Source organism: Bubalus bubalis, chromosome 4, assembly GCF_019923935.1.
Source record: "Bubalus bubalis isolate 160015118507 breed Murrah chromosome 4, NDDB_SH_1, whole genome shotgun sequence".
In the NCBI taxonomy this organism is placed as follows: Eukaryota; Metazoa; Chordata; class Mammalia; order Artiodactyla; family Bovidae; genus Bubalus; species Bubalus bubalis.
Window position 1 is genome coordinate 162278441 of NC_059160.1, and position 25607 is coordinate 162304047.

General features: G+C 45.8%; 1 protein-coding gene across 6 annotated transcripts in view; it reads left to right on the plus strand.

The window, feature by feature from the left end:
* WDFY4 (WDFY family member 4) overlaps positions 1-25607 on the plus strand; it is a 257299-nt gene that overhangs the window by 132682 nt on the left and 99010 nt on the right. For all 6 annotated transcript variants that reach the window (XM_044942406.2, XM_044942408.2, XM_044942409.2 and 3 more), the window contains exons 36-39: positions 256-494; positions 1311-1432; positions 3772-3957; positions 4681-4817. In XM_044942406.2, coding sequence (XP_044798341.2) covers positions 256-494; positions 1311-1432; positions 3772-3957; positions 4681-4817 — 684 coding nt within the window. The remainder of the gene's footprint in view (positions 1-255; positions 495-1310; positions 1433-3771; positions 3958-4680; positions 4818-25607) is intronic.

Consider the following 25607-nt stretch of genomic DNA (forward strand, 5'->3'; position numbering starts at 1 on the left):
AATTTGACGGTGATAAACTTTTGATTTTGATACCTATTTTTGGTAGACTTAAATGTTTGAATTCCCTTTATTGGTCACCCACTTAATAGAAGATCCAAGGTAGAGGAAGTAGTCCTTTTTTGATTTTAGAAATGTCACGTTTTGAAATACAGAAAGGAATCTGAGATTGTATCATTTTCATGATTAACTGGGTTGGTGTCTAAACTTCAAAGTGTTCCCAAGCATATGCGTGTGCGTGTTTCTTTTATGACACAGGTCATCGAGAACGCCTCTTCTCAGAAGGACAGTGCCATCAGCGCGCTGTACAGCAGTCTAAATAAAGTCATCCTTTACAGCCTCTCCAAGCCCCACCAGTCCCTGTCCGAATGCCTCAGCCTCCTCAGCACCCTGGGCTTTCTTCAGGAGCACTGGGACATTCTATTTGCCACCTATAATTCCAATGCCAGCTTCCTCATGTGTCTCATGCATTGTCTGCTGCTGCTCAGTGCAAGAAGGTTAGAGCCGCTTGCCTCAAATCCCGCTATATGGTGAAGAGACCTCCAAAACCCAAAGGGACTTTATCCTAGAAATCTCAATAATGGGCATTCTCACACACTGGTATTTTTTCATATCCTTGTTTCTCATGTTTGGCTCAATCCGCAAACACGTACTGTCTATTCTGCTTGGTTGCGTGATGGGCCCAGAGAAGGGGGTACTTGGACATGAATACCCCCAGGAATTCTGGAGCACATGGCCCATAGGGAACCTAAGATGTGAACCACTGCACCCTATTTAGAACCAGCTATATGACGTGTTGGCAGGAGAATATAAATACAGGGTTTTTGTTCAGAAATTACTAAGAATTTCAAGATTGCAACAGCAGAGCCCAAGCATGGGACCTTTCCGAGTGAGGCCCATGCACAACTGCATGGGTCACAGGCCCATGAAGCTGGCCCTGGCCCCATTCCACAAGGAATGAGATCAGTGCCAAGTAAAGGCAGATTTCAATGTTTCAGGAGTCTGCAAAAAGAAATGACCAGCTCTCCTGATGGGGAAACCAAGAGAGGGTGGAGGGGGCCTGTTGGGAGCATAGATGGGATTTAATAAGATAGAAATAAAAAGACAGCTTTTTTTTTTTTTCTAGAATGCTTCTGTAAAATATCTGTCATGGAAATTGTCATAGATGCTTGCTTTAACTTGATTAGACAAGTTTTGTTTTCTTTTTTCATGTTGATGTGTACTGAGTTTGCAGGATAATTATTTGTAACAAAGAACAATGAAATGATCCCAAAGAAACTGGAGTTGATGATGAACAATCTCTTCTCTACTAGTTATCCAGAAGGATTTGGATTGGAACCCAAGCCTAGAATAACTCCTTATCATCAAGTCTTCCTTTCTCCAAATGAAGAAGTGAGAGAAAAAAGAGGGGAAGAATTCCCAAGCTTGAGCGATGGTACATTTTATTTGTTGTTTGTTTGTGGAGGAGTAGATGGATGGTGGTAATTGCTAGGGTTGCATTTTTCATTTTTTTTCCCCTAAGACAAGGGAGCAAATACTATGAAGAAGATTCTTTAAAGCCAGAAGAGGTCCTAGAACAATGTAATGATATAGCAAGGTAATGTGGTAGAGAATAAAATTGGAATGATCTTTGTATACAAGAAATAGAATGGATGGACGTATGGATGGATGGATAAAGGGAAAGTTCTGTGGTACTTGGTGAGACTAAGAACTTGGTATACTAACTAAAGCCTGAAAACTTCACTGTAAATTGATTTAACTTCTGAGCTGGTCTCTTGACTTTTCTTTGGACCACTAGATGTGGAAACGGGTATGCTGTCTCACTCAGTTCAAGCCATAACCTAACCATCTTTCAGCTTTCTTCTCTACAAAATGGAAATGAAGTAAAGCAACTCATTACTTTATAAGATATTTGGCTTACTGGATTTTATTCTTGGATTTGATAGCATCAAATCAAGTTACAGGGATTGGCAGTTTGGGGCGGGCGGTGGGGGAGAAAAGGCAGCCAGATCCATGTATCTGAGAAATTTCTCCCTCTTGATCCAGAGTGCCTCATCAGACCTTCTGCCACTTTAGTTGGCTGACCGTGACACTTACCTTGTGATATCTTGTGATGCCAGGTGGAAGGGACAAGGACCCTTATTTTCTGGTCCCAAGATCAGATCAGATCAGATCAGTCGCTCAGTCGTGTCTGACTCTTTGTGACCCCATGAATCGCAGCATGCCAGGCCTCCCTGTCCATCACCAACTCCCGGAGTTCACTCAGACTCACGTCCATTGAGTCAGTGATGCCATCCAGCCATCTCATCCTCTGTTGTCCCCTTCTCCTCCTGCCCCCAGTCCCTCCCAGCATCAGAGTCTTTTCCAGTGAGTCAACTCTTTGCATGAGGTGGCCAAAGGACTGGAGTTTCAGCTTTAGCATCATTCCTTCCAAAGAAATCCCAGGGCTGATCTCCTTCAGAATGGACTGGTTGGATCTCCTTGCAGTCCAAGGGACTCTCAAGAGTCTTCTCCAACACCACAGTTCAAAAGCATCAATTCTTCGGCACTCAGCCTTCTTCACAGTCCAACTCTCACATCCATACATGACCACAGGAAAAACCATAGTCTTGACTGGACGAACCTTTGTTGGCAAAGTAATGTCTCTGCTTTTCAATATGCTATCTAGGTTGGTCATAACTTTCCTTCCAAGGAGTAAGCGTCTTTTAGTTTCATGGCTGCAGTCACCATCTGTAGTGATTTTGGAGCCCAGAAAAATAAAGTCTGACACTGTTTCCACTGTTTCCCCATCTATTTCCCATGAAGTGGTGGGACCGGATGCCATGATCTTCATTTTCTGAATGTTGAGCTTTAAGCCAACTTTTTCACTCTCCATTTTCACTTTCATCAGGAGGCTTTTGAGTTCCTCTTCACTGTCTGCCATAAGGGTGGTGTCATCCGCATATCTGAGGTTACTGATACTTCTCCCGGCAATCTTGATTCCAGCTGGCGCTTCCTCCAGCCCCGCGTTTCCCATGATGCACTGGTCCCAAAGCCAGCGCTACAAGCCTTGTGTGTTTCGGGCTTACTCTGCTGCCGTCTTAATTACAACATGAATACTTGCATTCTGGGATTTGACTAGTAGATTGGACCGAACAATGTCCATTCCCCTGGGGTGAAAAAAACAAGCTATAGAGGCTGGTACTGAAGAGGGAGCCAAGTGACCCAAATCAGAAGACGGGCACAGTTCAGAGTAGAAGGCTAGGCACAGAGCAGTTACAACTGGCTGGATTTGTCCATCTCCCTGCAGATCCTGGGCACAGGATGGGCAGGCAATTGGAAGTATGAACAGAGAGGACTGGCTTGGCTCCTGGGCCCCTGTGTCCATCCCCCTGAGGGGCTAACATGAAAGTCAAGGTTCGAAGGAGCTGTTTGGGGGGAGCTACTTTGTTACCTAGAGCTTACACAGGGTATCTCTCTGTTTGGTATCTAGCAGGATTGGGGATGGGATAAAGAGGCTCATTGAGCCCATCAATCATGTTTCCCAGCTCTGGACATGTGAGGCAGGCAAGACTTGGTGGTGGAGATGGGGGAGAGGCCAGGTCACAAGCATGTTGGTAGCTATTATCCTTGTCCTACGGCTTTACATACTGACAGCTTTCTGGCTGGAGCTTGCAAAGCTGAGGTGATGTTCAAGAAAGATGCACAAAAAAGGAGCATGATATGCCATCTCCTGGCTTTCTCTGGGGGAAGCACTGAGGCTGCTCTGATCGTGCGATGTACTCTCTCCATTAGTTCAGCACAATATCCAGAAGACTGTACGGATTCTCTGGCAGCAGCTCGTGGCACAGAGGCGGCAGGAACTGGAGGATACCTTCAAAATCGATCTGTCTGTGAAACCTGGAGAGAGTGAAGTGAAGATTGAGGAGATCACCCCACTCTGGGAAGAGACAATGCTCAAGGCCTGGCAGCATTACCTAGGTCTCTGTCTACTTGGCTTCAGGGAACAGAACTGAGTCTCAAAGAACCAGGCTCCCCCAGAATTCCACTCAGGGCCCAGAGCCTTTAACACCACACCTTCTCTCTCATCCCTTTGGTGGGTGGGATTTACATCACCGAAGCCTTATAAGTCTTTGCTCAAAGAACTAATGCTGCTTTGCATCTCAGATGAAAGGAAGGCCAGAGGTGCCAAGCAAGCAAGCAGACTCTAGTAATCTCTTAGAGGAAAGGGCCGCATGTTGGAGCTCTCGCTTGGACTTTGGGACTTAGGGTTTTCGGTCCTGCCCTGATATTCACATATCCGGTTTGAAACCTTGTGCCAAGTCATGCAGTGACCTGGAGTCTCGGGTTTTTCAACTTCCAAGTAAAAGTCTTCATCCCAAAGATATTAACATCTTTTGCATTCTATCAGTGACTCAACATTTTTACTCTCGTATTAGTCAATGCCATTGTAGGAATGATGTCAAGTTTCATTTTAAAGAGGCCATTACTCACAAGTTATGACTCACATACTTGTTTTTAAGTTTTTCAGCATCAACAAATTCATAATGATTCAAACTTTTAGGCTAGGTTGTTTCCCTTATTGGAGACAGGCACACTGGGCTTGTGGCCCTGGATGGCCCTTTGAGAGCCAAGCAAGCTATAGAAATCATGTGTGTCTCCGTCTTAACATCACCTCTGATGTCTTTGCTTCTCTATCATCAGCATCTGAAAAGAAGTCACTGGCCAGTCGCTCAAACGTTGGACACCACAGCAAAGTTTCTTCATGGAGTGGCAGCTTGTCCTCAGCCATGAGGCTGATGCCTGGGCGGCAGACCAAGGACCCTGAGTGCAAAGCAGAGGTGAGCCCAGACCCCTTTGCCTTAGAAAAAAACTGCAGACATTTGCTTCAAATACCCATGTGTCATGGCTTCTCTCTCTCTAGTCCCTGGATATGATCTGCTTCTGTGTTCTTCCAAACATTCAAGGACAACACATGTGGCTTCCCAGTAGAGCCTACATCTAGGGAGGTCAGGTCTTAGGTTAGCTTTAGCCGGAAGTTAGTATGGGCTCCACTTGAGTGCCAAGAGCAGCTGTTCCTTAAGGCATTAAAACCCAAACCAATCCTCGTGACCATTTTCTTTGAGTCAGGTGTACAGCAAGAGCCCTACCCCACAGCTCAGCAGGAGCTGGGTATGTGGGCGTAGCACAGGGGGACGGAAGTGCTGGTGCCATTTTTGGGAGACATGGTGGTGGGTCCTCTTGACCACGTGGGGATGACCCATTGGGGTTTTCTAATCCGTGTCTCTAAACCAACCTAAAACTCAGTAATACTGACATGATTGTGTGTGTGTGTGTGTGTGATCGTGCATGCTGTGGTAAGGGATCTGGAGCACAGCAGGAGTTAGGGGCGTCTCTACTCCATGATGTCCTGGGCCTTAGGTGAGATCATGGGAAAACTCACTTATACATCTGGGGATTGCTGCTGGCTCTGGCTGCGACTGTTGACCAGAACACCTACACATGACTTCATCATGCGTCTTAAGCTTCCTTACTACCTAGTGGCTGAGTTTTACATTTCCATAGTGAGGGAGAAGAAGAGACAGAAAAATGGAGAAAGGGAGAGAGAAAGGTGGAGGCCCCATTGCCTTTCATTACCCAGCTTTGGAAGCTATGCAGCATCACCTCTGCAGCAGTCCTTTTTGGTCCAGGCAGGCGCAAAACTCTTCCCAGGTTCATGGGGAGGGCAAAGGCTCTACCTCCTGGCAGGGAGGTGGCAAGGTTCTGCAAGAGCCCACAGTATTGGAAATATTGCCGAGGCTCTCCTTGGAGAACACAGTCTGTCATATGTTCTAATGCTGGGGTCACTGACTTACCTTTAGAGGCAGAAGGTAGTCCTTCCATAGTCATAGCCTTAGGATCAAGAGAGCTTGGGAAATTCACTTAACTCCTCTGAGTCATTTACCTCCTGACCTCCACAGTGGGACAAATGCCTGTGGGAAACTGTGAGAAGGGACTCCCCAGGGAGTGGGGTGCATGGTTGGCAGATACATTACCGTTGGAACTCTGCACGTGTAACTCTGGAGAGCGAGGTTGACCCCACATGCTGTGCTCAGAGTCTGGGTCCTCCTGTCACCACGGGTCTGTTGTCCACTGGGGTCGGTGCCTGATGGGGAGGGCCCCGTCGCTGGATGCTGGGGGAAGAGAGGAATGAGGGGCTGCCTGCAAGTGCCCAGACCTCCTGGGGAAGGGGAGCGCCTTCTTTCCAAGCTTCAGAAATAGTAGACTTCAGGACAAGCAGAGAAAGCCCAAGATGGAAAGGAAGACAGAAAATGAAATTGACCAGGCTGGCCGGGCCCGTGGTGTTCAGAGCTGAAGGCAGGCTGCATCCTCAGTGATTGGCTTGTGGAAGACACTTCTCATTATATTTGCCTACAGACTTAACTGGCTGACCGACTGAGTGAATAACTGAGGTTTCTGAGCCAGCTACATCACACAACTACTTTTAGTCTCATTTTATAGATGTGTGATAAAATCTAAAAAAAAAAAGTCTGCTGAGTGGAAATAGGATCTTCATTCATAGTCTCTGCACTGCTGAGCACACACTTCGACAACTCCATAACCTCTCAGAGCTTTGATTCCTGGACTTCAAACCAGAAATGTGCTCTGCTTACACTAGGCAGTGTGGAAGCACTTGGAATGTATCAGTGCTTTAGAAATAGAACAGTTTACAAAATTCCAGTTTACTTTACAGCTCAAGGCGAAGGCCATCCCACCTGTGGCTCAGCTGCCCCAACCTTGGAAGCAGGAACATCCCTGCTTGTGCCCAAACACTTGCTCCTCACCAGTGCCATTTGTAGCAGGAAGGGTCCAGCCCCCCTTCCCTGGGCTTCTCTGAGGCTTCTAACTCCTTCACCAAGCGGATTGGCCACTGTCCCCAGGAGGACAGGTTAGTCTGGCTGGGCAGCTGGGGAAGCGACGACTGGGACACTGGGCGTGCACGTGTTCTGTGGGAAGCCCTGTGGCGCCGATACTGCCTCTTGCCCGCTCACTGCCGCTAGCGCAGCTGAGCACCTCCGAGTCCTGGGGAGGTCTGTTGAGAAACAGCCCATCTGAAAGAAGCTTGAGTAGACAGCAGTGTTTGGGGCCATGTCGGTTTACAGATGACTTATATAATAGCAGCTTGTTCTTGGCTCACATGGAGAGATCTGAAAGAAAGAATATTTGAAGTTGGCTTTGTCTTTGGTGAAGGCAAACTGCTGAAGGTGTCTTCTACAGCGTTGAGGTCTCATCCATCCATTCGTTCACTCCACAAATTTTTATTGAGTGCTTATTCAGTATTCTGCTCTAAGTACTGAGATTACAGAAGGAAAAACCAGCATATTTTCTTCTTCCAAGGAGACTGCATTCTAGTAGGTGAAGATAGACAATAAAAAGATAAATAAGTTTGTAATCTTGGGGTGCTGATTGCAATAAGGAAAAATGGAGCATTAAGTGAGATAGGGTGAAGAGAGAGGTGCTGGGCCACTTAGATGGAGGTGGCCAGAAGTCTTCTCTGGTACGGAGGTATGAGAGCTGAAAAATACGGAAAGATAGGAGCCTTGCGACTCTGGGAAAGAATGGTCAGGCAGGGAGGACCACCGGACAAAGGCACCGAGGCAGGAGTGTGTTGGAGGTCCTAGGAGAGCAAAGGCCAGTGTGGCTGGACTGCAGTGGGGGCCAGACAGCCTCAGGGTACATGTCCCTCAGCCGTTAGTACCAGGAAGGACTGTGCTTTTCCGCAGCAACTTATAAAAAGGAAAACTTCTGACACGGTTGTGTTTTCCTCTTTCATTTTGGCACTTGGAAGCCAGAGAGGTAAGCATGGCCCAACTTGGGTAATCACACGTGCCCAGTGGGATAAATTTTTGCAAACACATGTAAAAGCACACATGCATTTGCATGCACTTCTTCTTGGTTGAGCCCCATTTTACCTCCAGCCTATCTTTTCTATAGCTTACTCTGTCTTGTGGAATTTTGAAAGAGAAATCATTTTTGAAACAAAGTGGACCATGCTTTAATTGAAAAAGAGTAACTGCATCTTTGCTGAGCAGCATCTCCTGCCAGTAACTCAGTCTGGGATGGGTACTGTGGCTGGCAGTACATGGAAGGTTCTTAAAGAATGTGTGGGGAGCTGCCCCGGGCTCTCCCTCCTTTCTGTGGGAAGAAACTCGCCAGCCTGTAGAGCCCACATCCATCCCTCTCCACACTAGATGCCTTTGTTGGTAACAGAAGGCGCAACTTCTCAGGTACATACGTACGCTGTGATGCCATAGGATAAGAACACAACTATTTGCCCTGGGGTCTGTTTAATTATTTTTAAAAATTAATTTTGATTATTACAGCTGATTACACCTCAGTGAGCAATGTAATTGATATTTTCTAATGTATCCCAAGGAACATTTTGTACAACACGCGTTTTGTTGTTGAAGGTTAAAGACTCCGTTATTGGTTTTTCCCTAAATATGCCCACATCATTAGTCCCTCCAGTGAGAAGGTCGCCATCTGGAAAAAGCAGCATGGAGACATTATTCAGGCACAAGTGCATGAAATTGGCGTTTCTGCGTCTTCTGTCTCTCTTCTGGAAAGAAGAGGCTTGTAATTAAAGGAGTTGGGTTTGGAGGAAACATTATTCATTTGGTGTTATTCCTTATCATGTCAGCAGCTGACAGCCCTATAGCACTGATAAATTGTTTCTTGGAGGGAGACACACAATGTCCGATTCCTGATGCCTTTTACCTAGCTTCATTTTCAGTAGAAAATGCTTGCTTCTTGGCAGGTGAGCTGAACTTTGAGGCAAGACTGATATGATAGATGGTATTTCTTCTTTTTCTCCCCCTGACCTCCATCACAGTCCCTTCTGGGATCAGAATGTGAAGTCATGGTCTCTACCAGGGTGAAGGCTGTGGGCGTGAGTGTATTGGACAGAGTTTGGGACCCTGGGCTCCCTTGATGTCACCAAAGGCCAACTGAGGGTGCCCAGGAAGTCACTTTGTTATGCCTCTCTCAGCTTGGGGAGATGCAGAGGGCACACCCTGGCCAGCCGTCCCTCTCCACAGCAGGTGACTTTGGTCACCTGCTCAGCTTCAGACTTTCTTGTTTAAAAATAGGTTGGGAAAACCCCAACAGCCATGTTGGTCTCCCAGTCTTGGCAGACGCTCCTTGTTATGGGGAACGAGGTGACGGGCTGACGGGCATGCTGTGTACTATCTTGACTGCTTTTCCGTGGATCCCAAATTATTCCAAAACATAGAGTATGCCATCTTCTGGGTTTTGTGTGTGTTTTTTTTTAAGCATCAGCAAAGAGAAAGTGGGCACATGGAACATGGGAGCTGGAAGGCAGGTGGGAAGGGGTTGTGAGGACGAGTGGATGTGAGGAGGGGGATGGGCATGGAGGCAGATTGGTGGATGTTGGGGGCCAATTCTATCCCATAAGGAGGTGGGAGCCCCTCTGGGTGGACGCAGGCCCCTGACCTGTGTCTTGTTCAGCAAAGCATGAGCTGGATTTCACCCCACTGTCCTCCGGTGATTAACTGTACCCGTGTGGACAGATGTCCCATGCAGGGGCCACGTACACCTCAGCTGAGCAAACTTAGAAGGTTTATAGTGGAGCAAAAGGGTGGAGAAGAGCCGGGCTTGTGTCTGCCACATTTCCCTGGTTTTGGTGATAGCTGAGCAAGTTTTCAGCTGCTGTTTTCAAAGTCTTATATTAAAATGTTGACATGACCCATGGAGGGAAGCTCGGGCCCTATTAGCATTAACAGAAAAGAATGAGAACTCCCTGAAAGCCAGAGAAGGGCACACTGCAGCAGCTAAAACACCAAAGACAAGTTTTTTGCAAGAATTTTAGGTCTGCCCTGGCAAGGACACGAAAGCACTAAGCATTTGCTCCAAGGTCCCATGAGGTCTTCTAAAGGCTGCCCTGTGGGTGAGCCCCTGCCCACTTAGACGCACCAGTTTCCTGCAAAATGAGCAGTGCCCTTGCCTGGGGCCTTGATGGTCTCTGAGACTGGTCACTTGTGTGGGTAGGATGACCATGGTCCTGCCGCTAGCTACTTCCCTGAATGTGTGCCCAGGTCCACTACATCCTATCCCCGGCCATGGAGCAGCCCTGCTCCTGGTGGAGGAGGAGATGCTGGCTGAGGCCAGCAGTGGGGCGATAGCTCGACTAAAAGCAGTCTTGACTCAGGTCCCTAGCAAGGAAAATGACATTTGTGACCATCCACTCTGCGAATGTTACCCATTTTCCTTTTTAAAAATCACTGTGGAAATTTTCAATCGGATATATGAGTAGAGAAAACAAAAAATGAATCCACATGTATCTATTCACCCCTTAACTTCCACAGCTTTCAATTCCTGGTCCATCTTGTCTCTTCACTATCCCTACTTACTTTCTCCTTCTGCCCAGAATAATTTTGAAGCAACCTCCCAGACATCATATCATTTCATGTGTAAATGTACTTATTTTCTCTTTAAATAAATCATGATGCCCAAATTAAAACTGCAGAAAAAGAAGGAAGAGTGAAGAATGGAAAGCTTGAGTGGTCCCTCTGGGAGTGATCAAGGTGCTCTCGGTCTTGCTTTCTGGCATGTTTGCGTTCATCTCCTGCTGCTGAGAGATTTCAGTCTTGCTGATGCTGAAGGCACCGCGAGCCTCTGAGAACCCTGCTCCCCTGTTTCAGGAAGGAGGGCGAGGTCTGATGGGACACAACGTTTTCCGGTTTAGTGTTTTGGCTCCTTCGTGTCCAGGGGTGAACAGCCCTTGAGGTTGAAGCCTCAGATTTCACTCACCTGGGGAAATGTATCATAAGTCAGGAGCGCCCCAGTGCTGGGAAGAACTTTTTGATAATAGCAAAGAATGGGCTTCGAAATGACAGAGAAGTTAAGTGGTAGAGTCCAGGGGACCAACCAAGGAAGTCAAAAAGCAACGGTGAAATCAGAAGTTAGAATTCCCAGAGACGTTCTACTGTAAATGAATAATGCCATAGTCTGCGGGCCAGAGTATTTCAGAAAGAGTGAGTTTATTAAGAACAAAAAGCAGAAATAAAGAGGGTACTGCAAGCACAGAAGGTAGACCTCCTAACAGGGAAAGCTGACCGTTAGAACAGCAGGCCGGCTCAAGGGAGAGCTAGCCTGTTTTTATGGCCTCAAGACAAAGAAAATTCCTGCTGGAAGGATGTTTTTAGGTGATTGGAAGGGTTTTTACCTAATATGGGGTCAGGGAGCGGAGTGGTTTAGATCGGGGAGCTCATGGCAGCGGTTGCTGTGGGGGTTCAGTCAGTTCCCGAGATGACCTTGGTGTGGGGCTCCGCATCTGTGTTAGTACGAGGCCTTGCACCTATGACCTTCATATAAGGCTCCACAAATTGTAGACAAAAATCTTTTAAGAGGGAGTGTGCACGTGTCCATGCTAAGTCGCTCAGTCCTGTCCATTCTTTGCGACCTCATGGACCATAGCTCCCCAGACTCCTCTGTCCATGGGATCTTCCAGGCAAGAATACTAGAGTGGATTGCCATTTCCTATTCCAGCAAGTCTTCCTGACCCAGGAATCAAACCCATGTCTCCTGTGTCTCCTGCATTGGCAGGTGGGTTCTTTACCACTGTGACACCTAGGAAGCCTTTTAAGAGGGTGTGAAGTGAAGTAAAGTGAAGTCACTCAGTTGTGTCCGACTCTTTGCAACCCCGTGGACTGTAGCCGGCCAGGCTCACCTATCCATGGGATTCTCCAGGCAAGAATACTGGAGTGGGTTGCCATTTCCTTCTCCAGAGGATCTTCCCAACCTAGGGATTGAACCCTGGTCTCCCGCATGGCAGGCAGATGCTTTATCCTCTGAACCACCAGGGAATTTCATTAAGAGGGTATAGGAGAGTTTCAAAATCTGAAATTCAGAAGGTTATCATGGGGACTATTTTTACTTAAACTTGTCATAAATTCAACAAGATGTTCATGGGTAGGAGGAAAAGGACTTTTCCAGGAGATGAATGTGCCTTTAAAGAGAGATATTTGGAAGCAGGTAGCCTAAATTTGGCTTCCCAGGTGGTACAGTCATAAAGAATCTGTCTGCCAATGCAGGAGATGTAAGAGATGTGGGTTCTATCCCTGGGTTGGGAAGATTCCCCATAGAAGGAAATGGCAACCCACTCCAGTATTCTTGCCTGGAGAATCCCATGGATAGGTGAGCCTGGCCGGCTACAGTCCACGGGGTTGCAAAGAGTCGGACACAACTGAGTGACTTCACTTTACTTCACTTCACACCCTCTTAAAAGGCTTCCTAGGTGTCACAGTGGTAAAGAACCCACCTGCCAATGCAGGAGACACAGGAGACATGGGTTTGATTCCTGGGTCAGGAAGACTTGCTGGAATAGGAAATGGCAATCCACTCTAGTATTCTAGAGTGGACAGAGGAGCCTGGTGGGCTATGGTCTGTAGCATCACAAAGAGTCAGACACAACTGAAGTGACTTAGCACGGCACAGCTTAAACTTGAGGGAAAATGAAGACACATGAGGACTTCTGAAACTTAAGGAGTGAGAGAACCCAGAGATTGGCGAGGTCTTGATAATACATTCTCCTGGGGGGACAGGAGGGCAGAAAGATAGCCTGTGTCAGCACATCAGTGGAGGAATGGGCTGGAGGAACGAGCGCCTGAAACCATGGAGAAGAGGAGACTTGACACAGACTTCATGAGCAACCACAATTGCTCGTAAACCCTGCAGTGCTCGGCAGGGGGAGAAAACTTGTGAGCCAATAATTAAGTGGGACTCTGTTAGAGGAATAAAACCACTCAGAAATGAATGAAAGTGGGTCAAATCCCTGGGTTGGGAAGATCCCCCAGAGTAAGAAATAGCAACCCACTCCAGCATTCTTACCTGGAAAATTCCATGAACAAAGGAGCCTGGTGGGCTACAGTCTGTGGGGTTGCAAAGAGTCGGACCTGACTGCGGGATTAAGCACACAGCACGTATCGTTTTAAAAAGACTTTGAAACGTGTGTGTTGCTCCTACTGATGTGAACGTTGTCCTGAGACCTTCTATTAAATGGAATCTTGGTTTTCTTAACTGTGGTGGGTAAGGCTGCCAGTGACACTTTCTCTTGATGCTTTTCCCAAGATAACTGACCCGGAAAATAATGCCACCCTCCCCAGCCTGGTCTTAGGGCTCTTCATGGTGTGTCTGGACTAGAATTCTTGCAGAAAGGACCCCCTATTAAGCTCTGGCTGTGGTAGTATTCAGGGACAAGAAAGAGAAAAATGGTGAAATCCAGTACCTTATTGCTTAAATCTCTGAAGTGTCTTATTTCGCTGCATCCGAAAGTAAAGTCTGTGTATGGTGTATCATAGCCCTCGGTCAGGCATGCAGATATTCCCACAGCACATGCAAAATGGGGTTGCCCAGGGCAGGAAAGCATCCTGGTAATGGAGCTGGGGACACAGCAGGTCAGGCTCACGGAGATGCACCAGGCCAGGGCAACGTGTGTGTGTGTGCGTGTGTGTGTGTGTGTGTGTGTGTTTGAGGATTAGCCCTTTAGGTTTTCTTCTAGTGGTCTGGGCACTCACCAAGACACCTCCTCTCTCAATTTCTCTTTTTGACACACACATGCACAGGCATTCATGCTCACACGTGTATATACATCCCATTCTTTTTTTAAATTTTTATTTTATTTTTAAAAATACTGTTTTATCTCACTGCACCAGGTCCTAGCCATGGCCTGGGGGACTTTTGATCTTTGTTGCATATGCAGGTTCTTAGTTGCAGTATGCAAACTCTTAGTTGCGGCAAGTGGGATCTACTTCCCCAGCCAGGGATTGAACCAGGCCCCATGCATTGGGCGCTCAGAGTCTTAACCACTGGACCACCAGGGAAGTCCCCACATGACCCATTCTTAAAACAATAGATGTTAGAGCCCACAGGAAGGATATGTTGTGAAACAGAAACTCCATACCACAACTGGCCACAGGTCCCAACAACAGGGGGTTTGAAACAGCAGTCCCGTCACCAATACGTAGGATCCAGAATGAGGGGGAGGCACAGAGTGGGGCTGATGGAAGCAGTGGCTTTTCTTCTCACGTTTTAAGAGAGGCTGCTGGAGTGGGGTGCCATTGCCTTCTCCGTAAATATCACTAGGCTATCACAAGTCCTTGTTACAGGAGTTTGAAAAATAGAAGTAAATGAACAAACACTGATACCTTTAATGATGTTTCTTTACCAAGTGCATCATTTGCGAGACAGCTTTATCTTCATAATAGAAGGATAATTAACATCACTAATTATCTAATTAAGTTCATTAAGCATCCACCAACAGTGCACCGTGAAGCTGACATTATGTTCTACTGTCAACAAATGCTTTTGATTTCTTAGGAAGTAATTAAAATGTAAATTAGCATGTGATTATATGCACAGGGGAAGTTTTGAATCAGATATTCATTTCAAAACTGCTTAGAGCAACATAGTTTTTAGGTTTTTTTTTTTCATCAGTAAAGCAGACACTTTGCTATTAATGGGATATATTAAAGTTGCCATTTGTTCAATGTTTGAGTCATTGCGAGATTACAGTGCTGTGTGCAGAGCATTTAGTTGATATATTTGCTACTGCGTTTCGTGCTTTTGTGCATATTCGATCATTTTATTTAGTGTGTGTGTGTGTGCCCTTTGTGTTTAACAATATCGCAACTGATTTTTTTTTCTGAAAACTTTCTGTTACTTAAATTCTCTGGCTGAGCTTGCCCTTTAAAGGCATTTTAGGTCAACTCTTTCAATGTACTTTTTCCATTTGGAGAATAATCAATGACTTGCTCAGAGCATGTGTCCCTACGCGCACAGGAAAAAGGGGAGTTGCCCAGATCAGACGTGTGGTCTGGACTTCTTGGTTGCAGATTTACATTTTTCTGCTGTCTCAGGGCAGCCCCTTGGTTTCTGATGAAATGGGCCTGTGGTTGTGCTGAATACGGTAACCTTGTTGGATTAGGACCTTTTCTGAAACATCACAGTCTCTAGACATTTGCTGGAAAAGCGGCTCCCAAGACAGAAGCCACCTTGCCCAAAGCCCCAGGGCTTCCCTTCTTCAAATGATCCTGATGGAAGCCTAGAATTCCTGTGCTTTCCTAAAGCTTACAGTTTACTGTGAGCTCTCAGCACCCATCATACCACGATCGCCGTCTTCTCCCATGAAGACCCTGGGCCGTCTTAGCATCTAGCTGATGTCATCCATTCAGGGAGGAGGAGAAGACTCTTAGGATACTGAACCTCTTACATTACTTCCTGGATAATTTTTTCCAGGGATGGATTTAGGTGGTGATAGATCCAGGCTCCTCAGTTATGTAGGTACAAGATTTCAGATGAATGCAGAGAGAAATACAGAGGCCTAAGAGAGACTGCCTCTTGTCCTCTTGAGAGGATCAGTGTCAGAGCTTGGCCACGAGTAGAGCCCGATGAGCTGGTAGCTGGTCATCACTGTGGGTGCTGATATCCCTGTAGTCCAAGCAGAGAGAGGCTGGTGTCCTGGGGCCTGGGGGTGGGACAGACATCATTGTGCAGTGACTGGCAGTGGATTGAGGCCAGCCAGACCACAGTGACACCATGCTGAGAAACTCACTGGCACGGGGCCAGGGATCCACATAGGGATGGGCACTATTGGGACTGATCGCCAGGCTCTGCTGATAAGCCGTGAGCTGTGGTGTAGTCTATGTTGGCCTGGGAGAAGGGCACCATCTTTCCAGAGAGGGTTTCTTTTTCCAATTCATGCAAAGGACAGTGGTTAGGCTAGCAGAGACCCTGACCTGACTAGGGGATCCTTCTGCTAAAATTGCATGATGGTGACCTTCTCCTAACATGTAGCAAGTACTTTCCTCAACTAGCACATAGAATTTCTCTATCAGCGTTATCGACTGTTTACTTAAAACTTAATGTGGTCTGCTATATCATGACTTACTAAGAATGCAAAGGCCACAGAATAAAAGAATATTTAGTACTGACAATAACTTACTTGGTCCCACGACTGGCTCATGGTCCTGCCTCCCGCTGGTCACTGTAACTGGCAGTAAGGAATGGCCCCATCACCGTGCTCCACAGAAGTGGAGCACATCAAATGCAGTCAACACTCTATCATATGTAGTTCAACAGCATGTGGGTTTATTGAAGATATACTAATCCTCACTAGGAATATAGAGATGAATAACACAGGACCTTATGTTTAACAAATCCTTGAAGTCCAGGTATCTATCTCCCTAGCTAGATTATATCTAAGAAGGATTACAGTAGATGCATTTCTGAAAAAAATGTAGATAGGTCAATATTTTATAAATTAATAGATCCAAAATTTGCTTAGGAATTTGGCAACTTGAAAAATCCTAGGTTGAATTCTTTTGAAAACTAAATTCAGTCCTTTACTTTGGAGGATAATTATACCTAAGAATCTATTTTGAGGTTCAGTTTTTACATATTAGATTTCCTAATGTGAGGTATGCCGGCATTCCAGAAACTTATGTTGTGGTTGGGGTGGGGTAACATCATTACAGGAAAGGCTTTCAACTTTTAAAAATTATGATTTTGGCTGGGAAAAGCACATCTTTTGATTATTTATTCCTCTACATTTGAATATGTAAAACTTAAACGTATTCATTGGTGTGGAATGCTTCAGCGTTCATAAGACAGAAACGTCCCAAACTATATAAATGATAAAAGCGGCAGATGGCCGTGGGTGGAGAAGCAGTCTGGGGCCCTCCGAGGCTCTGCCGCCATCACGGCCGCCAGCCCCTCAGTCCCAGCTCGGCCGCGAGGCGCCTGCCGCCGAGTTACAGCCGCCTTCACACCCTGGGACCCATCTATTATGAGAAACCATTTTGGTTAATTAAAAAAGTCTTTCAAAGTCTCAGAACGGGAAGTTCTGAAATTTTCTTCTCATCCCTGTTGTCGATGGGGGTTGGTGCAAGCTTGGCTCCAGGCCTGTCATGGAAGGAGATGGGCCTGGACGTGGAGAAGGGAGTGGAGACAGCCAGAGGGCGTGGAGTCCAGGCCTGGGAGGTCCCTCAGGGGTTCTTGGATGCTAGAGTATCTACTGGTTTAATTAGGAGTGATAGGAGGAGTAGCTGAGCTTGAGCATCAGAGGCATTCTTGCAAATGGTTCCTGACTCACAGACTTCTTTGTCTGGGATCTGGTGTGCGGGCTAGGGGCAGACTTGTGAATGTCATAGGTTGTAAGTGATAATAAAGCTGAGAGGGAAGGGTAGCTGTTGAACACCCGGGGAATGAAAACTCCCGAAAAGGACTCGGCTAGTGCCCAGGCTTGATGGTGGGCATGAGTTCATGTGTTTGAGAACAGAGGCAGGTCAGTGCGGGTGGATCAGAGAGACTGGATGTGGAGTGGTCCAGGAAGAGAGTGGGAGGGGCCAGTTGTCAAGGGCCATGTCAGTTTTCTAGGCATCACAAAAGCCGTCTATGTCTGTGACTCCATCCGCATATGCATCTCCACCACCATCTCTCTCTCATCTACTGAACAGTCAGCTGTGATCTGGACCTTCCCTCCTTCAACCTTCCATGCACATTCATGGATCTTCTACCATATCCCAGGCCTGGCTTAAGGCCAGAGGATACTGACAGTAAAAAGTATGTCCCTGACCTTCTAGGTGGGTGAAATAATTACAGTGTTAACAAGCTGAAGTTGAGCTGAGACTTGGAGGAGGAGGAGGAGGATGAAAAGGAGGAAGAAGGATGTGAAGGAAGCTCAGTGGTGACAGAGGGGCCCCTCCAGATGCAAAGGAACTGTCGTGGGTCAGCTGTTGCCTTTATATTATTACTGGAGTATCGTATCCTGTTTATGTTGATCCCGTGTATGTGTTTATTTATATTCTGACTCAATCCCCAGAGGATTTATGGTATCTAATGTGATGCATGCAATAAAATGAGGAAATGAGATCAGGAAAAATAAAACTCAAAGAAGAAAGTCAATTCCTAGGGAATTAAGATCATAAATATGTAGTCCATAACGGCTTACAGTCAAACATCTACAGCATGCCTGAGCTTTCTGGCTGTCATTGTGGAGTGGAAGGCAAGATAGTTTATATATATATTCCTCACCCATCAATTATGCTTCTGCCAAGGAGCAGAGAACAGGGACATAGGGAAAACAAAGCTGGTGGTCCCTCCCAGAAGCCTACTGTGCCCCATCACACCGTCATGGCACCCTCATTGTGAGCTCTTAAAGATCAGGTCTCATCATGTCATGTTCCTGATTAAAAGCCATCATTTGTTCCTATACTGTCCAGAGGAGGCCTCAGACCCATGCCCACAGTGCAAGAAGCCTGATCCTCACTGTTTTTCTGAGTTTCCTTCCTGTGACAATCTTGCACACGTCCATATTTTATCATAATGCACCCTGTCTTCTCCCATCTCTACACTTGGGCAAATGTCATCCCATCTGCTTGGAAGAGCCTACCCCTTCCATTGGACCAATTGCTTCTCCTGTACTTTAAAATCGCTGTCCCTCCTGAAAGCCCTTTCCAACCTGGCCATAACCTGTGTGGCCACAGTTATCTATTTTTCGCTCACAAAGGCTGCAACTATGCAGGACCAGCCTAAGGGAGAGGGAAGGGCTGGTGTTGATTATGTTACCTGTGAGTCATGTGCGGCCAGCAGTAGACACCTACTGGCAAGTCCCAGTGTGGTCCCCAAGAGAGCCAAGGTGAGCGGTATGTGCGACATCCTGGCGCACAGGGATGTGTACTGTCAGGGTTGTCATCCGGAAGACCCTGGTGTGGGCCTAGATTGTATTCAGTCCTGTCTCGAGAGCTCAGGCTAAGGGTTCTGCTCTAGATGTGGCCTGTGATCGGCTGCTACTGGTCAAAGTGGCCTTGTCTCTCTCCTTACAGCCTAAAGAGGGAGCCTTGTCCATAAGCTCCAGCTGACCTGTTACTTCTATCTGCATTGCCAGTTCCAGCATCCAGGCTGTCTCAGTGATAGGCATTATTTGGAGTCAAGGAAGCTGTATTAGTTTGCCAGGGTTGCCTTAGCAATGTAGCGTGGACTAGGGGCTTCACCAACAGACATTAATTTTATCACAGTTCTGGAGGCTAGAAATCCAAGATCAAGGCGTCTGTCTGCAGGTTTGGTTTCTCCCCAGGCCTTGCTCCTTGACTTGTAAATGGCCTTCTTCTCCTTGACAGCATCCCTGGGAACTCCTCCTTTTTTAGGAGGACACTGTCCAGATTGGAAAAGTGCTACTCTAAAAGCCTTTGGTTCAATTACCTTTTTAAATGCTCTATCTCTAAAGTATAGTCCCACTCTGAGGTACTAGGAGTCAGGGCATCAACACATGGATGTGGGGGGAACATAATTCAGTCGATAACAGCAACCTCTATTTCACTATGTGTCCGGGGGGAAGTGTTTCCGTGGGTGGCAGTCTCCCAGGGTAGATTCTCACATTCATCTCTCACTCAGACCCTAAGTCACTCACAATTCCTAAGCTTCTGCTCCTGCCCAAGAAGGTTTGGGTTTCCATGAGCCTCACCTCTGAGGATGAAGATGACAGAAACTTGTGAAGACCTGGCAGAGTTCAGGAAAGGTCAGCATGCTGACGCTTCCCATCTGTCTGAGTCTTACAGAGGCTCTGATGCCCAAGGAAGAGACAAAGAAAAGGGAAGGTGGCTTCCTTGAAAAGACCCAGTGCCTGCAATTTCAAAGCTTTTATCTTTTGCTACACAGGAGTTTGTTTTTTTTTTTCAAGTAGTCAGTCTCCACGTACTCATGATGATTGAATTTAATAAAAACATCACAGTTCAAAAAAGACAAATTAGAAACCTCCATTCATCTCAGAAATTAATATGTGAGTGAATTTAACAAGAGATGAATTGCGCTGTGGTGATCTGGTCCCTCTTCACCCACTCTGAGCACCAGTTGTTTGTCATTATTGCTGGAAATATGATTATTACTCTGGTATGGCTCGACATTTATTAAGAATCCAGGGGCTTTGTCTCCAGAGTAGAGAAAAGTGCAATTATCTGGGCATTTGGAGGAAAAAGCATTTCCTGGCCTGAGTCATCCCAATAACCTTCCTCCACAGACACCTTGACCACAGCTTGCTGCAGACCCAGGCCATTCTGTCCCTTGGTTCCTATTTGCCTCTTTCATAACCAACTGCTAATGCTCGGCAGATGCACATTTAGGTGTTATACGGGACTTGCCCACAAACAGGGAAAGCAGTCCATTGTTTTCTCATTAACTGCTTCTGTCATCTAACTAAAAGCAGGTTTCCAGCAAGAACTTATTTTTGAAGGCAGATGATATATCAGCCTTTATGTAGAGAAGGGATAACAGAAAAGTTACATAGGCAATCTGTTTATTGAACGTTTCACAACCAGGAAAATACAGAATTTCAGACGGGTTTAAATGTGGCGGTGGGAGTGAGTGCCAGAACTGCCCCGCTCCTGACTCTTGTTCTTTGCAGATCTGGATGTCTTGTCATCTGGCCCTCCTGGGTCTCATTAATCCTGACCATGAGGAGTGTTTCACTCCAGGCGGGAAGCGACCAGCTGCAGAGAATTTGTCTCAGAGAAGTGACAAATCCCATGAGCTTCATTTCAGTCTCTCAAACTTTTACCTATTGTTGTCTCCATCTGCCAGGCCGCTGGGGACAGAGACGGACAATGTCCTTGGAAAGTTTATTCCAGTGGGGATTCAGGTGAAGAACCCAGTCACTGTGATGTGGAGCAACGGCCTCTGCAGGGTTTACCACTCTGCTGTGGGGCCCTCGGGGGGTGTACTAGGAACAAGAAGAGTATTCCTGATAATTACTGGCTATACCATAAGAACAAAGGACTTACACAGACATAGTTTCCTTGGTTGCTCACTGCCACCCAGCTACTGGCACTGTTAATCCAACCCCTCAGCCTGTACCAGTGGAGGAGAGGTGACCAATGAGTAACCAACGTGGCCAATGAGAACGTGGGCCCTATGGTGGAGGAAGCCTCTTGCAAACCCACAGTTCACGCTTGGCAGGATGAATGGGAGGGAGATCACCTGAGTTTAACTTGAGCCTGTCACTTGTTTCTCTGGCCAGAAAAAGGAATCTGGATTTGACACTAAAACAGTGTGGTTATTGCTTTTCTTTTATGGATCATTAGTGCATATTTAGAAATCTTAAACAATTATAAAGACAACTGCCTGCGGTAGAATCATTTTATATGGAGTTAAGTTTTAAAGCCTCTTAATAAAATGAAAATCAAGTTGGCAACAATACTGCTCAAAGTCCCTTCGATTATTGATAGAGAATAATAGCATTTGTGGCTTGGTGTATTCTGTGCCACCCTTTTGCACATCCATCAGCAACTTTCCCGCCATTTGGGGAATGAATTACTATTTCTCTTTTAAAGTGTCTGGCGAAGTGATTGGCTTGTGCAGTCTGGGGGAACAAGACGTACCAAAAATTATTTGTCTTCAAGCACGAAAATTATACTCATTACAATGAATTGTTTACATCCAATAAATATGTGGAACCATGTCCAACTGAGAAAACAGACTCATCTATTCCATCTCAGTTTCATCATGGGACTTAAGTGGCAGGGTTGTGAGAATTCCATTGTATTTTTAATGCATTTTTTATTTTGGAATACTTTCCATGTACTTTTTGTATTTATATTCAACACCTCCCTATATCCTTCACCCAATTTCCCCTGTTGTTCCTGTTATACATTATCATAGCACATTAATCAAAGTTGACATTGGTACATTACGAGTAATGAATCTGTAGTCATATTTTGCTTTCACTAGTTTTCCCACTCGGAGAAGGCAATGGCACCCCACTCCAGCCCTCTTGCCTGGAAAATCCCATAGACGGAGGAGCCTGGTAGGCTGCAGTCCATGGGTTCGCGAAGAGTGGGACACAACTGAGCGACTTCACTTTCACTTTTCACTTTGATGCATTGGAGAAGGAAATGGCAACCCACTCCAGTGTTCTTGCCTGGAGAATCCCAGGGACGGGGGAGCCTGGTGGGCTGCCGTCTATGGGGTGGCACAGAGTCGGACACGACTGAAGCGACTTAGCAGCAGCAGCAGCAGCAGTTTTCCCACTAATCCGAGAATCAGTGCAAGGCACCACACTGCATTTAGTTGTCATGCCTTCTTAGTTTCCTCTGGACGCTGACAATTCCTCAGACTTTAATTATTTTTATGACCTTGACAGTTTGGAGCAGTACTGGTCAGATATTTTGTAGAATGTACTTCAGTGTGGGTCTGTTAAACATTGTTCTCATAATTATCCTTAGGTTATGAATTTTTGGAAGGAAGACCACAGAGGAGACATGTCCTTCTCATCATACTGGATCAGCCCAGGGGTGCCTTACACCCGCACAGTATCATCACTGGTCACGATGGGGTCTGCCAGATTTCTCCACTGTAAAGTTACTATTTTCCCTTTCTTTGGCAGCAAGTCATTAAGACCAGCCCATTCTTAAGGCAATTAAGCTCTGCCTCCTGACAAGGGAAATATCTATACACATTATTCTAAATTCTTCTGTTTGAAAAGTTTGTCTCTTTCCCCCCTAATTAATTTATTCAACCTTTTATTTATATCTGTAGAGACTCATCCATATTTATTTTACAATTTGGGTTATAATCCACCAAGCTTGTTATTTATTTTGTTGCTCACATTGTTTGAGCTTTTTGCTCGTAACATTTAATTGATCTCACACTTGCTTTCATTTAGCTCTCTGATCTTTTTTCACTGATCACAAATATGTTTCAATGCAATTCTACTATGACCCTTCCTATATATTTCGTGTGTGTATTATTCAGGAAAAGTTGGATTACAGTAACAAACACTGCCAAAACTGACTGCCTTAAAACAGCAAAGGTTTACTTCTCACGTGTGGCACACCATGAGTTGGTCATGAGTCTCCTGTGCCTTAACCTCACCAGTGACACCCGCTCAGGGAGCAATCATTTAGAACTTGGAGCACTGCTGTGACCGTTGAAAAAGAGCTTAGCAAATTGAGCCCGAGCCCCTAAAGCTTCACCCTCCTCCCTGGCCTCACCTGGCTCAAAGGTGGCAGGAAAAGCAGTTATGCCATGTATCTGCAGGAGGAAAGAACTCGAAATATTTAGCAAAGAGCACGAATGATCAGCACCCTGTGTTTTCTTTCAGTTTCCTTTTCCACCCAAATTCATACACATTTAATTGTTGTTAGCACATTATTTTTTAACTTCATTTTTAGAAATCTCGATATATCAAAAACCTGGCTCCATATCATCAGAACTTTCTTGACACCAGGGCTGCAATGAATGGTTGTATAGGTTGTGCACAAAGGCACGTGGCCAGAGTGGCAAAAGCAAGCTGAAATCCAGCCTTGGTCCCACTCTTCAGCTTACCCGTGCAGTTCCAGGACAGCGTCTGCTCAAAGGGGACACGAGGTGCTGTACGCGCTCGTGGTGGCCTGTGTGAGTGTAGTCCGTGGTGACCGCATGATACCTGACGGGAAGGATGAACCATCCCCTCCTCGTGTTGATATTTGAATTGTTTTAGTTTGTGCTGCTATAAACAGGATGGTGGAAACTGTTGTTTAGTGACTATCTGTGCATTTATTTTATGATTTCCTTGAAGTTAGTAACTAGCACTGAAAATGGTGAGTCAGAGGATGAAAATGACAAGCATATATGTCAACACAGGTAGATACGCTGGCATTTCTCACCACTGAGTTCAGTCCAGACCATGCCATACTTGGCTGGAGAGGCCAGGCTTGCAACTCTAGTCGTGGTGCTAAGTTTCTGAGCAGGATCTGAGGGGTTGCGTTTAGATACTGGCTTCTCTCCTTTCCGGCTAGGCTATACAGCTGTGATTACAGGACTAATGATGCTTTAAACAAACAACATAATGACTGTCATCAGTGACAGCAGGGCCTTCCTATGGGAGAGCTGGAACAGGAGGGTCACCAGCAGCTGGCCAGCCCCAGGGGTGCTCCTGGCAAAGGTGAGTACCACCAAGCTGAGGTCGGCTTACTTACAGGTGCCCTTCCAGATAGGCTGTGCCTTGGTTTCCATTCCAAGGTCTGATCTGTATCCTGTAGCCAAACCCTTCCCTAAGGAGGCACTGGGACAGCAAGGCACAGGCTCTTTAAACCAGACCTACTTTGCCTTTCAAATCTCCAAACAGCCCTCTGAGGCCCTTGGTTCTACTTCAAAGGTTCTCAAACTCTTTAATACACAGGCAGTTGCTAAGCAAAGGCTATTTTGCTCCAATAAGCAATGCAGAGCTCTGCTCTAAATATGTCCCCCTTCGATGTGTCATATCCACTGCTGCCCAGGCAGATGAGCTTCTGCCCTTGAACCAACCCAGATCGTCCTCCTCCTGTCTCCACATCCTGAGCGTGACAACTTTCCAGGGCAAGAAAGTTCTTAGAAGTCACTAGCAAAGCAGTAATTTGTTTAGTGCTGTGGTGACATGCAAGGGGGAAGCCATGCAGGAGAGTCTTGTGGCCTGAGTCATCTTCTGGTGCTGCCAGCTCCTGCATTGTTGGGGTCCCCTGTCCTCAGCCTCCTCTTCTGTAAAATGGGAATCATCATAATATAGATTTGTCAGGTGGCTAAATATTAAATGTGGTAATGCGTATGGAAACTCCTTTGTCAAGTGCTATGGGCATATTAATTATTGGATGGAATGCTGAGAGAGCAGACCAAAGGATAACAAATATCTGGGCTACCGACACTCCTATATACACCATTCAGGTGCCGTTGGTCAGGTCCCTCTCCCATCCTCCTAATCCACTATTCCAAGCCTTCACCTGCTCAGCGCTCAAGGGAAGCAGAGCCAGCTTTTCCTCTACTTCTTCAGTGAGAGCACATTCCTCTTTGGCAAAAGCTGCTCTGCGTCCAAGTTCCCCCAAGAGTTCTCTTCTCCTGCTGCACGTCTCCAAAGTATCATATTAGGAAAAAGACTGGGCTTTTGCCTTAAATGTAAAATTAGTCAAATTTGTCAGCATTTTATGTCATTTGCAGTGCTCATAATGATTGTTACTTATAAATGTGCATAAACATGTAACAGCAATATTAAGGAAAATTTTGTAAACAAAAAAAGAGAGAAAGAAAGAAATCACCCTATTCCCACTACTCCAAAACATTAACTGGGGTTTTAAAATTATATTGTTTTCATAGTTTTGAGTCTTTGTTGATAAACACTTTTCTATTTTATTGAACTATGAGACACATAGAAAAAAGTGTTCAAGTCACAAATATACAGATTTAAGCATTTTCATGGAGTGAACATGTGACCACTACCCAGGGTAAGAATACAACATTAATGCTTCTCTAGAAGCACCCCAACTTCATGCCCCATTCTACTCACTAGCACCTTCTACCCTCAAAGTAGACCATTTCCTGGCAGCTAACATACATCGGCTTTCTACATTTTACTTTTATGTATATGAAATAACGTGTACACTCTTCTTTCTGTTTTTTTTTTCACTCCAAACTATGTTTGTGATTTATCCATGTCATTTCATGAAGCAGTAGTTCATTTTATAGTGACCAAACAACATTTTCATACTGTTCTCAAACTTTTTGGTCTCAAGATCTGTTTACCCTCTTAAAAATTATTGAGATTTCAAAGAACTGTTGTATCATATAGATTGCAT